General features: G+C 37.8%; 1 protein-coding gene across 1 annotated transcript; it reads left to right on the forward strand.

The window, feature by feature from the left end:
* The first annotated feature begins 823 nt into the window (after positions 1 to 823).
* On the forward strand, positions 824 to 9,671 carry LOC104544242 (kynurenine/alpha-aminoadipate aminotransferase, mitochondrial-like). The gene is made up of 9 exons (XM_010189060.1): positions 824 to 892; positions 1,149 to 1,214; positions 2,409 to 2,491; positions 3,770 to 3,866; positions 4,676 to 4,737; positions 6,463 to 6,527; positions 7,838 to 7,944; positions 8,589 to 8,690; positions 9,630 to 9,671. Exons 1-9 carry the CDS (start codon positions 824 to 826, stop codon positions 9,669 to 9,671), a joined length of 693 nt encoding a protein of 230 aa, XP_010187362.1.
* Positions 9,672 to 15,043: the final 5,372 nt, after the last annotated feature.

A 15,043-nucleotide genomic window follows, 5' to 3' on the forward strand; every position in this document is an offset into this window, starting at 1 on the left:
AGACCCAAAAGTGTACAAGTGGGCTTTTGGGATAGCAGCTGTGGAGACTGAGGCCATTGACCAGCTGTCTGCTTTGCCTGGCCTTTCAGATGACCCTTCCGTAGTGGGCCTGATGAGGGTGGAGGAACAGCAAGTACCAACTGCTTCTTTGACAGTACATCACCAGCAATACAGGACCAACAGGGACTCCCTGGTCCCTATATATAAACTGATTCACCAACTAGAGAGCTAGGGAATGATCAGTGATCAGCCTGAGTGATCAGCCTTCAACAGTCCTATACGGCCAGTACGGAAGCCTGATGGAGAATGGAGATTAACAGTGGACTATCGTGGCCTGAATGAAGTGACACCACCTATGAGTGCTGCTGTGCCAGACATGCTGGAATTACAGTATGAGCTAGACTCCAAGGCAGCTAAATAGTACGCCACGATCGATATTGCTAACACATTTTTCTCCATTCCTTTAGCTGCAGAATGCAGGCCTCAGTTTGCCTTCACCTGGAGGGGCATCCAGTATACCCGGGATATTAATCCTGTCCCCATTTAGGGCTCAGGGCAAACCCAAATTAAACAAGGAGTAGGATTTTATCTCTATTGTCCTTCACCCTCCCAGGGGAGGATAAAAAAAAGGGAATAGAGAAGAGATGCTTCACACAAGGTTGGAATATAAGACTATAACAAGTTTAATGAAAAAAAACAATCAGGAAAAGGAAAAGGGAATTAATAAGGGACAAAGGATATTTAAGTATATACAAAACCCGACCCCAGTAGTCCCGAGTGGAAGTGGCTGAGCAGTCCCTTGTGGTCGCTGTGACTCGTCACCATGGACCACGGTGGTGCCAGGGAGTGGATGGTGGTGGATGCTGCTGAGCACATGGAGATAGGCCCAGCCGTCTGGGGATGTGACAGGAAGCAGCCCAGGAAGCAAGGAAAAGCCCATAAAAGCTCGGGCCTCCTCGATTTTTTAGACTGTGGCCGGAAAAGGGAGGGAACAGTACTGATCTCTGACCTCCCAGGGTCCTACAGATATCACCTGTCCTTCCCTTTCAGGCTGGTAACCATTAAACTATAACACAGGGTATAGGAAGAACTGAATTTTAAGTGTCTTTACATTTTAACAAATGTTTACTTTTTATTCATTTCTTTAGCTTGCAAGAAAATATGATTTTCTCATAATAGAAGATGATCCGTACTACTTTCTTCAGTTTGAAAAGGTAATTTGTCTTCCATATCTTTAGAAACATTTTCTTTTCTGATCCAGGGCAGAACTGAGGTTTCAGCCATGGATCTTCCTGCATGCTCCTTCTTGATGTCCTACGAAGTTTGTTGTAGGCCTAACAGTCTATGCTACTTTCAGTTGTTGCCTCCATTTGTTGCATTTTATTGCACCAGTCCTGGTGCTGGTGGTTCAAATTCCTCAAACTTTATACAGGACAGAATTTCCTTCAGTAGCCAGAAAACACCAAAGACTTCACCTCCAGAGGAAAACAAGTATGCCACTGAAGTAGCACTTGAAAATAGCAGCCTCTTAATGTTCCTTTCAGTCCAGTCTCTTTCATTCAGTGTCAGACTGCCTGCTCCAAATGTGCTATATCCCATTTTTACCTCTGCCTTTTGGAGAAGTGAAGAGAGTTCTTTCAGATACCACAGGAAGTAGTACTGGATAGGAAGCTGCCTTCCTTCATGTAAATTTTCCCAAAATGGGTAGCAATCAAGTGTTAACCTGTCTTCACACATGCATTTACAGTTGCACACTCTGCAAAAGTACCTAACTTCAGGAGTAAAAGCTGGTCTTACAAAGCAGTAAAACATTGGCACAAGCTAAAGTTCAGTATTTTCTACTTTGAAATAGTTTTTATGGGAGAAGGCAATGAACTGCTTCACTTGCTCATTGAATAGCATCGTGTAGCTTTGCTAGAGACTGTAAGGGGAGAAGGTGTAAGAATTTCTGATAAGGAAAACGTGAACTGAGATCTAAATGTGTTCATACCTTCATTTCATTTTTTAAGATGAAACTAAAAGCTGCAGGACCCCATCTTAGAAATGAGTTTTACTCCATTTAAAAAAAATCTTGGTAGTGAAATCATTATTTTTCTCTCCTACTTCTGGCATCATACCACAACTTGAACTGAACACTTGTATGCTGAACAGTGGGCTAAGCATCAGAAAAATGGCAAGGCTGATTTTGTGATGACTTTCATTGAATATTTTAATTACATCTCAGACAGCTAGCCTAAGCAATCGCTTGTCAGCAAGGTACTGCTTTTTTATTTTGGAATGTGCATCTGTAAAATATTTACTGTCAAAGTACTTCTTAAAGAAATTAAATATGTCTTTATAGTAAAGAAAATAATTCCATCATAATCCTTTCCAGCACCTTGAATTTTATTTTTTGTTTTTCTTCCAAGCCATGGGCTCCAACTTTCCTCTCAATGGATGTGGATGGCCGAGTTATCAGGACTGACTCTTTCTCTAAAATTCTCTCATCTGGGTAAGGCCAGCTTCAGACTGCTTAGCATTGCCTGTTCAGTTAAGGCACAAGACTATTTCTTCATACAAAATGATCAGACATGTGATAGTGTTTTTTCATCTAATACCTATACATTTCTGGAATGTACTTTGGGGTCCACAGCTTTTCTCAGTCTGCTCACTTTTCATGTCATCTCTTGGCAGCCATTGACTCCAAATTCTGTTTCTGTTCTGATACCGTTAAGCCACTCTCCACAGGCAGCTCATTCTTGTGGCTGTCATATAGGCAGAAAGACAGATGTTGGATTACAGCACTGTTCCTGGAACTCTGAGAAGCTTTTCTCTCTTCTTTTTTCCATTTCTCCTTCTGTCTCTTACCATTCGTGTAGACTCCCTGAACTTGTAATACAGAAGAGAAACAATGGTATCATTCTCAAATTATTCATAGGGTTATACTGATTACTCGTCTTCTAGCCTTACAGTTCTTTCAGGTTGTTTCTACCTGCCTGAATAACTAAGCTGATTGTTTTCCATTTCACACAAATCAACATATTTGATTTTTAACTTAATTTTGTTTATTATTCTAATAGATAAAAGAAAATAATATGAACTCTGCACTGGCAGCTAGTGGATTATAAATCCCATCCTTGAGAAAGCAAGGAAGCAACATGATGTTAAGTGTGTACTTTCAGACATGACGCTGCAAAAAGAAATGGTGTAATTCTGTCTTTGTCAAAGATGCATATGAGCTTACTGGTTCTATTTTTTTTTTTCAAAGAAAAACTTCAGTCAGTTTATAAAGATAGGTCATAAGAATTAAAGCATGAATAAGAATCTGGTTATCAGTCTAAATTCCACTTACCCTGCAGTGCTGAAAGGGAGTGAAAACATAAAGCTGTTTGCCACATCCCATCTGTTTTTCATAAAGCCTGAGCTTTCATGATTTTTCATTATGTGAAAACCTATCTTTCCTTCCCTTTGATTCACATAATCTTTATAGTTGCAGAGCAAAGCTTACAAATGTGGATATGTTCTGAAGTCTCAGAACTAAGAAGCTACTACTATAAGCATTAAAAACTCTTAAATGTTTTTATTTCATGACTTTGATACTCAGCTCGTAAGTTTCATGAACCTGGAGCTTTGGGCAGTATTAAGATATAGATAAACTTAAATTCATAGAAGATCCTTGCAATATCAGTTAAATGGTTACAGGTTTTTCCAGTTACAAGTCAAACCATAATTCACACAAAGTATTAGCACATTTCTATAGTAACTTTTTTCTTTTTTTTTCCCCCCCTAGGTTAAGAATAGGTTTTCTGACAGGTCCAAAGCCTCTTATTGACAGAGTTATTCTACACATTCAGGTTTCAACAATGCACACCAGCACTTTCACACAGGCAAGTACCAAACTGCCAACTGAGTTGTATCTTTAGAAAAGATAACATATTACAAGTCATAAGAGACCGAAAATGAACAGTTTTGCACTTTTGCAGTTGCTCTGTACTTCTGCAGTTTTGTTTATATTAAGCACATACATTGTCAATTCTGCCAAAGGAAGAGACACCCCCATAGAAATTACAACCACAGCTGATACGCCCTTCACCATCAGGTTTCAAGAATCAGGATATAAAATATTTTGTATCTCTTGCTAGTAGGTTGACTTGAAAAACCTCAATGTAAAGGATACATTGGGAGCACTTAGGGATTTTTCCTCTTTTTTATTCTACTTTGTAATTAAAACAATACTGGCAGCCCACAGAGACATTACAAAGCAGGCTGCCAGCTACAGCCCCTTTCTAGTCAGTAATAAAGAAAGGACACATTGAACACATCGAGATACGGCTTCCATCTTCCAGGTTCATTAATTTGTCATAGTGGCAGTATTAAAGCAGAGAGGCCAATACAGGCAGGAAGGTCATTGCCTTCCTTTTTATCACCCTGATTACCATATTTAGCTCTCCATCCATTCTTCCCTCCCCCTGGCCCACCTTCCAAACACTGCCATGATCCTTGGAGACAGCAGTAACATGGGCTACAATGGCCTGTTGCTGTTGCCACCTCTGTTTATAAAGGGCTCCAAGGGACCCTGCATGCAATTTCTCGCCTGTGTGGAATTCTTAATAATGCATCAGGCTATATATCCTTTGATGATTGCAGAACATCCCTGTTTAAAATATGGTATTGATGATGTGTTTTATTCCTTTAGATTATGATATCACAGCTGCTTCAGCAATGGGGAGAAACGGGTTTCTTGGAGCATATAGACAGGTAGGGTCATGTCATATGCTGACTCCTGTCATCTGTCATTCTGCTTCTTGTTACCCACATATAACATTCTTTGCAGTAAACAGGTCAGAGAAAGTGCAGCAGTATTAGGCCAAATGGATAAGCCAGGTCAACAAGACTGACAGTATTCACACGAGAGTCCTGAAGGAGCTCAGTGTGAAGCTGCAGACAAGCAGGTCAGGGCATGCAGACTACCACTAGAGACCAACAATCTGCCAGTCCAGTGGTACAGTCATGCAGCTCCCATCTGAAGGGAGCTCAAGAGAATCCTGGGAGTTCCAAGTCAGTGAATAAAGTTTACATCCCTGCTGAAGTGGTAGGGTCTATAGCAAGGGCTGAGATCACTGAGCACATAATCTATTGAGAAAGAGCCAACATTGCTTGGAGTTCTTCCCTCACTAACTCAGCAGGGATTCACCCTCTAATATCTGAAATCTAATGATTGTGGATGCTGATGGAAAGATCTACAGAGAACAGTGAGGTTCACCTGCACTTGCTAAACATTGCGTCTGTCACCACTCTTGGGAACTGAGCGCTGGGGTAAGGTCTAACTCAGCAAGGTATTTCTTATATACTGACTGACATACATTTGCTTTTCGTTTATTGCACTGGAGGAGCATAGTTTCTCCTTTTGAATAGGAGGTAGCCTATTGTTTGGAGCAGCTACATTTCTGTAGAAGTCTTGTCTCACTAACACTTATAATTTCATTCCAACATGAAAGTAAAATGATAACAGAAAGGCAAAAAACCTGCAACAGAATTTGTTATGTGATAAAAACTGCATGTGAGATTTACCATTTCATGCAGGATATAGCAATTGGTATAGGGTGAGTCCCAAAACTATGTAAGTCTTTGATGGTGTTAGTCTATCATGTGTAATAAAACACATCCAGAAATCAAAGGTATTGGTTCAGAGAGTATAAAAAGCAAACCTAAATGTAAAATTATGCAAATTACTAAGTATGGTTTCTATACAGAGAAGCAAACACATTTGCATCTGGTTTATGGACTCTGTATCAGGCACTTATCTTGTGTCTCCTGTTGCAGAATCGCAGCTGTCTCGTGTCAACAAAGCCACTGCACAAGACTTGTCTATGTTGAAACTTGGGTTAGGGTACCTTTTCCCAGTAAGAGAATGAATTATTTGGAATTTTTACTGAAAGTGTGAAGGAGATAGGTACAAAAGTTTAGAAAAGGGGAAGCTGTCAAATAGTCCTGACAGGTTTATCATACAATTTTTTTTTTACCTTGTGAAATACCATTCCCATGTGTACCTGTTACACAAATTAAACCCAGATGCACAAATACCAAGTCTCTGCTTCTGCATATGTATGTGTCCTTAATTTTCTTCAGTATGCCTGTTTTGTGTGGTAAATATTGCTAACACGGCTTGTATCCACTGATATAATAGACAGAATGAATATCAGTTTCCATGACATATGTGAAGCTTAAGAAGCACTCACACAGGCACTTCTGTCTTGTTGATCAGTGCTTTGAGACATGCAGAAGCATTCAAGACTTCTCTGATACATACACAAAGTTTCATACATACAGTATGCAGTATTCTGCCCATCTAGGATATGCTCATACTTCCATTAAATGTGCATTTAGGTTGTTCAAGTAAAAAAGCTTTGTTTCTGCCTTTGGAAACAAATAGAGTCTCAAGCACTATGGGAGTGTGACTTTGAATTTATAATTTACTTTCAGAGTGGTGGAGTTCTACAGAACTCAGCGGGATGCAATGCTCATTGCTGCCGACAAGTGGTTAAAAGGTCAGTGAGTGCAACACAGCTACTTACTCAGGTTTTTTCTAGCTATTTTTCATCTTTGTGTTCAAGAAAAATCACTGAAGTTCATCTCTCAACAGAAGTAACAGATAAGCACTATAAGCAAATCAATGACATTAAATATTAAGCTTAGGACAAATTATCTAGTGTTGCTGTTTTCATGTTTTTCTGATGAGTCAAGGAGGTGACAATGAGAAAAAAGCTCACCACATTACTGTATAAACCAGTTTTACAAAGAGCATATATTTCATTCCACTATGTTCTTACACTTTTTATGTTTAAAATCTCTGTCTGGAATAGCCAGATTTAGTGGCCTTAATTTAAAAGAAGATACAAACAGTCAATATAGCCATAGTGATAGTAATTTTTTTGGTCAGAAATCAATTTCAAATGTCCCCTTTTGTGGTTAATCACAGAGTATAAAAAGAATTCGATCTACAATAATGTAACTACAGTTAGTGACTCATTCCTTTTTGCCCGTCTAAGTGGTATCAGCAATAACTGCTTAAGAACTGCCCACCTACCTTAGATGGTACTTCTGTGGGACGTGGGTACTTGGGCATCACACAGTCGTTAATGTACTTACTCATGCTAATTCCGGGTTTTTCAGTATAAAGCATTTCTTCTTTTTCCTCATGGGTCTGAACTACCATGGGTTGTTGACCTAGGTAGGCCCTCTTTATCTCAATTCCCCAAGTATAAAAACAGTGTAATAAAACCTTACCTTAAAATGTATTTTTGAGAATATACTCATGCAAAAGACTATAGGGTCTGCACATTTTCTAGTAATAAGAGCCATAATATTATGGAATACAGAAATATGTCCAAAACCAGATAAAGAATTCTAGGTAATCAAAAGGTATACAGTAAGTCTGCATATATAATTTAAGACTTAAATTCTCTCTAAGCATTCCTGTCCTCATAGCTCCAACACTCTCCTTGGTACACTTTAAACTGTATTGATAGCCAATGCGATAGCAGGAGAAACTACATCAGAAAAATTGTTTTGGATTGTTTACTTGATCTGAAAGTAATCAACAAATACATGTTAATGTTTGGGATTGGTGTGATTCAGAGCAATCACTTTCACAAGAAGTATTGAGAATACCAGCACAAACCTAGAGAGATCTGATTAGGGGTACTTGAAATTTGGCAAGTGGCATCCTGGCTATGTGACCCACATTCCCTTTGAGTTCATTGGAGCACCAAATCTATAAGATCAGTGAATCTATGGTGTATCAGTTAGAGGCAAGGTAGAAGTTTCTTGATTCGCTTCTTTTTTTTCCTCTCTCCAGACTTGGCTGAATGGTACCCTCCTGCTGCTGGCATGTTCTTATGGATCAAAATTAAGGGTGTCTCTGATACACAGCAGCTGATCATGGAAAAAGCTTTGCAGAAAGAGGTATGAACTTTGGTTTAATGGGTTATGATGTTAAAATGAAAAGAGGGAAGGATAAAATAAAATTACCATCTCTATCCACACACATAAAAAAACAGGGGAACTTGCTGTGCACCATCATTGAGTCTGCAAGTCAGGCATTGTCATATAGTGACTCATTAAAAAATATTTTCATGTCTATATTCAGATGTTGGTATTTAATCAGCTTACTTGAATTTAAACACTATAATATATAGTACAATGTCATGTATACAACATATATATAAAATATTAATATATGTGTCTATATGAATGATGGCTGTCTTAATAACAGAAATTGTCATTTTATTTCTACAATTCGAAGAGCCAGCACTGTGTAGCGATTAAACTACATCCCACCTCACTGGTACTTCTAAACATTGTGATGATAAGCCAGCCCTGGTAACCCACCAGCCTGGGTACCCAGAACCTAAGAGCCCTTTGATTTTGTTGTGAAAAGTGTGTTTCTGGGTTGCATATTTTTGGCTTCTCATTTTAAACAGAAGAAATATATTAACCTATGTTCTGATACGAATGTTTCAGCAGTGAACTTTCTCAAATTTAATTTAACATAGTATTTTAAAACTTTAGGAGTGTTGATAACTGGTTGGCTAAACAATTTTTCTTAGGTGTTACTGGTTCCTGGAGGAGCGTTCAATATCAATAGTTCAGAGCCTAGTTCATATGTCAGAGCCTCCTTCTCTCTCTGTTCTCCAGCCCAGATGAATCTGGTAAGTGAGGTGGTCATTTTTACCTTCTTATCAAGATAGTTTCTCACATAATAATGCTCCTGTATTTTTACTTACTTCTTCTTATGTGTGTTCTTGAGTGTCAGTGTAGTTTTTTTAGTGCTTAGGTGATTAAGCAGTACTTTTGAAGCAGTATTAGCTGTTCCTTAGGAAAGATACTCCTATCCAAATGACCTGAAAGGTACCAAATTTTTAGGACCACTTAAAATTTTTCTGTGCGTCTCATACATGTAGAGTCTCACACCTAATCCTCCCAAACATTATCCATAAAGGCTTTACAGAAGTCAGAATAGGTTGCTATTTGCTTTAGCATTAGCAGGCATCATGTGTATTTTATTTTCCAGACTTTCCATTCCTGAGATTGAATTACGTGCTTGATTTTGTGTGTGCACGTTGTTAGATCTTTATAAGATAGAATATTGGATTTTTTTCATACATTTGACATACATGTTGAATTTAATTTCTCAGGAACTAATCTGCTATGTGTTTTAGGAACATTTTGGATGTTATTTGGTTTTATCTGTAAAATGAATGGGAAGAAAGATAAAACACATTTGTGCAGACAATGCTCATTTGATTCAGGTGCTTGAAACAGGTCATTATTTCTAGTTGTACTTTCATTCAGTTGTGAAGATTTGTAACAGATAGGCACTTCTATTGCCTTTCTGTTTCTTCTCTATTTCTTCTGAACTGCGAATGTATGAACGTCAATATACGTATTTTTCTGTTTTAGAAAACTCTGCCTTTTATTTTCTGTCAGAGAAGTGGGAGTAGAAAACAGAGAATATCAGCAGAATTTTGCAGTATAAAATACTGAGTTTGTAGATGATTAGGGTAGTTCTATTAGCTTTACAGGTTTGGTGTGTTGTCTATATAAGTAATGCTGGTGTATAAACATGAACCGTATTTGTGTCGTTTCAGGCCTTCAAGAGACTGGCTGACCTTATAAAAGAAGCTTTGTGAAAAAGCTAAATAGAGGTTTTGCAGCAATCAGAATTGTCTCCAGAAAATCCTTATTAACATTTGGACTTCATTAGAACACTTTAAAAGCAGGCACAATACAGTGGATGTTTCCTTAGATAGTTTCAGCTAAAAAAGAAAAAAGAAAGTGAAACCAAATTTGCTTAATTTTTTGACAGGACATTGCATTACTAAATTTATTCCAATTCAGAAACATTTAAAATACTTAAAACCAAAATATTCTATTTCCTGTCAAATCCATGGTTTTGCTAGATTTTAATTCATTTTTGTTCTGACTTTTGTTTTCCATTTGGGTTGGGAAACAGGGAAATCAGCTACTTTGGAAGTTGCACCTGAGGTGGTCCTAACTATTATTACTTAATCCAAACTGATACATTCCTCCAACATTCCTCCTTACGGTGGAATTGGTTTTGTGTGTTACTTTCCTTCTTGTCCTGCTGTTCAGCATCTGGATTTGAAGATTTGAAGATCAGTATTTAATTTTACTAAAGTTTTGTCAGATAAAACTGATGTAAGGGTGTTAAAAAATTGAAACTAATCCAGCAAAATCAAGCCACAGTTACAAATAGAACTTTGGCCTAAGGTCCATTGCAATTTGCAATTATTCTCTAATTTGTAAAAGGTTATCTGATTGCTGGCTTCCACTTCAGTCTGTGTATAATTACTCTGTACTCGTGTTAGAAAATCTCTGGTATGCAAAGGCATGTGAATGTGCTGATAGAATTGCTCTCTGCTCTTTGTTAATCAGATGTGTTTTAGAATGGAGAGTGTAAGTAACTTAGCAGGGGACATAGTGGAATGAACAATACCCTTACACTGCCAGATGTACCAAGCAAGCAAAATTTTAAAAATAAATGTTTTGATCTCTAATCCCTTGGTCATTATCATCCCAAACTTTTGATGCTTGGCAACACGTACAAAACAGAACTTCTGAGAGTTTTAACTGTACAGCTTCTCCAAGGCTTCCCATTTTGCTTAGTGACTTATGTTTCATTTACTGTTTGGACAAAAGCACTGTTGTTTTCCACCAGTAGCAGATGGTTTCTTCTTTGTGTGCAAGCATTAAGAATTTCAAAGCAAAAATGCATGAATCCATGCATTCAAGGATCCAGCCAATCCTTCAGCAGCTCAGGTAACCCAGCCAAATAAGGGTCAGGCACAACCTTGCTTAATTGGAAGTTTTACAAGAGTCAAGGTTTTAGTAGTACCAAAATTTTTGTTCCCTCTGCTAGTTATAAACAGCATGTGTCATAAAAAGCTAGCACAGATGTGTGCCTTTCCCAGCATCTCTCCTATCAGGATCATTTCAGTGCCTTTAGACCGCCATCACCTTTTGTCTTTATCTCAAGCCTTTTAATTTATCCACACATCAAATCTGTCTCTGCATTTTGCAGGTTCTTGAGCAGCATATCCAAGCACGATCCTTTCTCTTCTTCTCAGATTACTGCAAATTCTAGTCAAGTCTGCATGATTTTCAGACTTATTTTCTCCAATTTTCTATCAGTTCATTATGCCTTTCCTCTCAGACCCATTTGAAGTACTTGGTATGGTCCCAACTTGTCTGCCGCACCTCCCCTTCTCTTGCAAACATGGAGCTAGATCTATTCTCTCACCAGCAGCCCAACTCGCCTCTCCAGGTTGATGACAAACGTGTCCTTTTTTACACTGATGGTGCTAACAGGAGGTCTAAACTAGCAGTGTCCTCTGTGCAGTGCTGCTTAACAGCACATTTTCTTGTTTCAACTCAGTTTCTTAACTATGCGTAGAAATTTTGAAAACTGACTGCTAACATCAGTAAGGTATTTTTTATCTTGGATGCAATTTAGGAAATAATTTTATACAACAGAATTAATTGACATGTCTGTTTAATTAAAATACTTTTGCAGAGGAATAAAAGTAAACAATCTAAGACTGATTTTAGTTCTCAAGCAAATACTATTGTCATTGTCAAATACTTGTCATACTGTCATTCAGCCAGACCTGAATTAGAAAGAAGCAATCAAAATATCATTATTAAGCCAGCTTTATATTGGTGCTATGTTGAATAATACACCACTTAACTTCCAGAGATCTAAATCCTCATTTAGTTGAAAGTAAGCAAAATGCAATTCCATTTGCTTCACATTAGATGCTTTTGCTATCAGCTAATTTAATGTAGAGAGAGTTTGGTTTTTTCCTTGACTGTGGTGAAGCATCTGAAATTAAGTTAATGTCTTGAACAATGCAAGTTGAACAAATGCAGTGAAATCTTGTATCATAGAATCATAGAATGGTTTATGTTGGAAGGACCTTAAAGATCATCCACTCAAACCCCCCTGCCATGGGCAGGGACGCCTCTCACTAAACCAGGTTGACCAGTTCTTCCCTGAAAGTGGAAATACTAATTATAACAGCTTCAACATAATTCCTGAACTTCTGCATAAAATACATTTACAAATTTTAGGTCTGCACAGGTCATTGATTTGAAGGAAAATATCCTCTCTTACTTCCAAACTGTGCCCTTCAGCACAGCTGTGATTAATGAACTATTGAGAAAAAAAGATTTTTATGAGGAATTCATTAGAAGAGAGAATGTGTGTGTGTATACAGTGTGACAGTTCTTACATTAAACTGTGAGTGCACAAGGAATTATTTCATCTAATTGAATTGAATGTCAGTCCCTGAGTATCAGTGGCGGTGTCCAAGAATTTATAGCGTTTTTATGGAAAATACTTGGTTTACTTTTGAGGGGTTGTCCTCTAAATTCTGAATGCAGGTTTTATTGTAAACTTCATTCTTTAAAAATCGTTTGCTCTATGTGGAACCTTGTATTTTAAAACCTTGTGGCCTAGAGATCTGCAGTACTGTCACTTCTGCATTTACAGTATGGATTGTGATACGCTGGGGTAAATATTTAAAAGAACTCCATTGAGCTGTGCTGGTGCATGTCCTAATCTACATTGTTTTCTTTATTATTTAATAACAGTTTTTTGAGCAGCCCACAGTAGATGGGAACAGAACAATTGAACTGTAATCATTCTGAATGCAAATAGATCTGTGAATACAAAGAAACGTATATTTTCTTTCTTTTAACATTGCTATCAAGAATACTGGTACCTCACTTTTCTCATAATGGCTGTGGAAGCTATTGTGTAGCCATGGAAAGCCAGGATATCACTATGGGAGAAGGGTAAGAGTCTTGCTGATTCGTTCTGAGAACTAATATCCTAGAAATGTGTTAACAAATCTGACTGCTGCTAGAAGATTCACTACCAGCTGTACAGAATTTGGAGAATACTTTCAAAATTGAATTTTCTTTTTATTTTCAACTTACATGAAATCAGTTCTAGATTGATATAGCAAGTGACTTTGCCATGATAATGATCTGGAAAAAAATTAACGTGAAGGTATTTTGGTTTCTTGATTTGCATGGACCTTTGAACTGTATCTTCTTCTACGTTTGGCTAATAATGAACTTAAAACCTAAAAGGCTCAAAAGATTAAAAATATTTTCCTGCACTTTCCTCAAAAGAATCACACATTATTCTAATGGTAGAATACCTTTGGCCTGGCCCAGGATTTTGGCTCCTACATGTTGTATGCTTGAATTTCTAACCAGATCTAACTAGATCTAGCTTGTGACACCAGCCTTAAAATCCTCCTGGTAGATTATGTCAAATATTGTTTTCAGCACAATTCCAAGAGCTTGAAAATGTTATTTAATAAGCAAATAAGCTAGTTACTGAGGACTGTCCTAAGTCTGAATTACTGCCATAGTACAGGCATGGTCAGTGAAACTGTAAACACTGCAAACATCCCACAAACATGAAAGAAAATAGCAAAAGGCCCTAATAGCCATGATTCTTACAGATGCATTATACTACATATATATATATATATATATATATATACACACACACAGGTTTTTTCCTACCTTTTCTGCTCCAATTATTTAACCTGCATTTTTGCATCTCAGTACAATTTTTGTCATCTGGCCTTCCGTATCTTTTTAGGTCATTCTTTCCACAGGCCCCCCAGGTAACATTTTTTTCAATAATCAAAGCTAATGATTCTGGCCTATTGATTTTCTTACAATTGACACCATTTTGTTTATCTTCTATTAATTTGGTGACCAAGTGTGCTATTACCTTAGTCTTGGCATTTGCTGTGTGTCACATCATATATAATCCCATTCATAACTAATCTCTGGCTGGTGATAAGTCTGACCCAAACATTTTTTCATTTAAAGCAACCAGTATCACTATAGGATACCACCACTGATATTCAGGACATGTACCTGTAACTATCAGGAACACAATATTGCCTATATCTTCAAGTAACAGCAGTTACACCAAATGAGTAAGAGTATTATTTCTCACTGGCATAATAACACAATTCCCATTTTTTGTCTTTCTTATTCCTTGCTATTTCATTACTGATATTTATAACCAGTCATCTAAATTAGGAACTAGTCTTATTTATCAGGAAGCTGACTACTTTGTTGCTTCATTTAATTTTTTTGTATATACCTTTAGGAAGTCATTATTTTTACTCTCAAGATTAATTAGGTTACTCAGCAATAGTATTTTTATGAAGCCTATTACAACGGCAATCTTCTATGGCCATGTTTAATTCTCTCCCTAGCAATTCCACACTAACCCTTAGATGTTAAATTACTTCCTACAGATCCTCACAGAGTGGACATTTAGAAAGCAATGTGCACAGATGACTCAGGGATTGAACTCAGTGGATATCAGTCACGTTTGCAAGTGGTGTTTGCTGTGAACAAGAATCCCAGTGACTCTTCAGTTTCAAAGCCAGAGGAAATCATAATCAGCTTTATAATGAAGGCCACGCATTTCCATTATCATAGAATCATAGAATCACAGAATCCCAGGTTAGAAGGGACCACAAGGATCATCTAGTCCAACCTCTCAAGGTAGAAGTATAGTTTAAATGAGATGAGTCAGCACCCTGTCAAGCTGACTCTTAAAAGTGACCAGTGTAGGGGAATTCACCACATCCCCTGGGAGATTGTTCCATGTGACTCCTTGTGAAAAAGGAGTCTCCAGCTTCTTGGTAGCCACCCTTTATGTACTGGTACATGGTGATAAGGTCCCCCCTAAGCCTTCTCTTCCCAAGGCTGAATAGGTCCAATTTTCTCAGCCTTTCCAGTCCTCTGATCATCCTCATGGCCCTTCTCTGGACCCTTTCCAACCTGTCCCCATCTGTTTTTGTATAGCAGGGACCAAAACTGGACACAGTACTCAAGGTGTGGTCTGACCAGTGCCAATTAGAGAGGGATAATAACTCCTTTATCTCTGCTGGTGATGCCCTTTTTAACACAACCCAGCATCCTATTGGCTTTCTTTACA

The sequence above is a fragment of the Mesitornis unicolor genome, unplaced genomic scaffold (assembly GCF_000695765.1).
Source record: "Mesitornis unicolor isolate BGI_N332 unplaced genomic scaffold, ASM69576v1 scaffold2217, whole genome shotgun sequence".
Lineage (NCBI taxonomy): Eukaryota > Metazoa > Chordata > Aves > Mesitornithiformes > Mesitornithidae > Mesitornis > Mesitornis unicolor.

What these genes read in the sequence shown, in the direction of transcription:
- LOC104544242 (XM_010189060.1), top strand. Translation starts at nt 824, where the DNA reads ATGGACCACGGTGGTGCCAGGGAGTGGATGGTGGTGGATGCTGCTGAG. An exon ending in ACTTTCTTCAGTTTGAAAAG is followed by an intron (nt 1,215 to 2,408) that starts GTAATTTGTCTT and finishes TTTTCTTCCAAG; the next exon opens with CCATGGGCTCCAACTTTCCT. An exon ending in ACACCAGCACTTTCACACAG is followed by an intron (nt 3,867 to 4,675) that starts GCAAGTACCAAA and finishes TTATTCCTTTAG; the next exon opens with ATTATGATATCACAGCTGCT.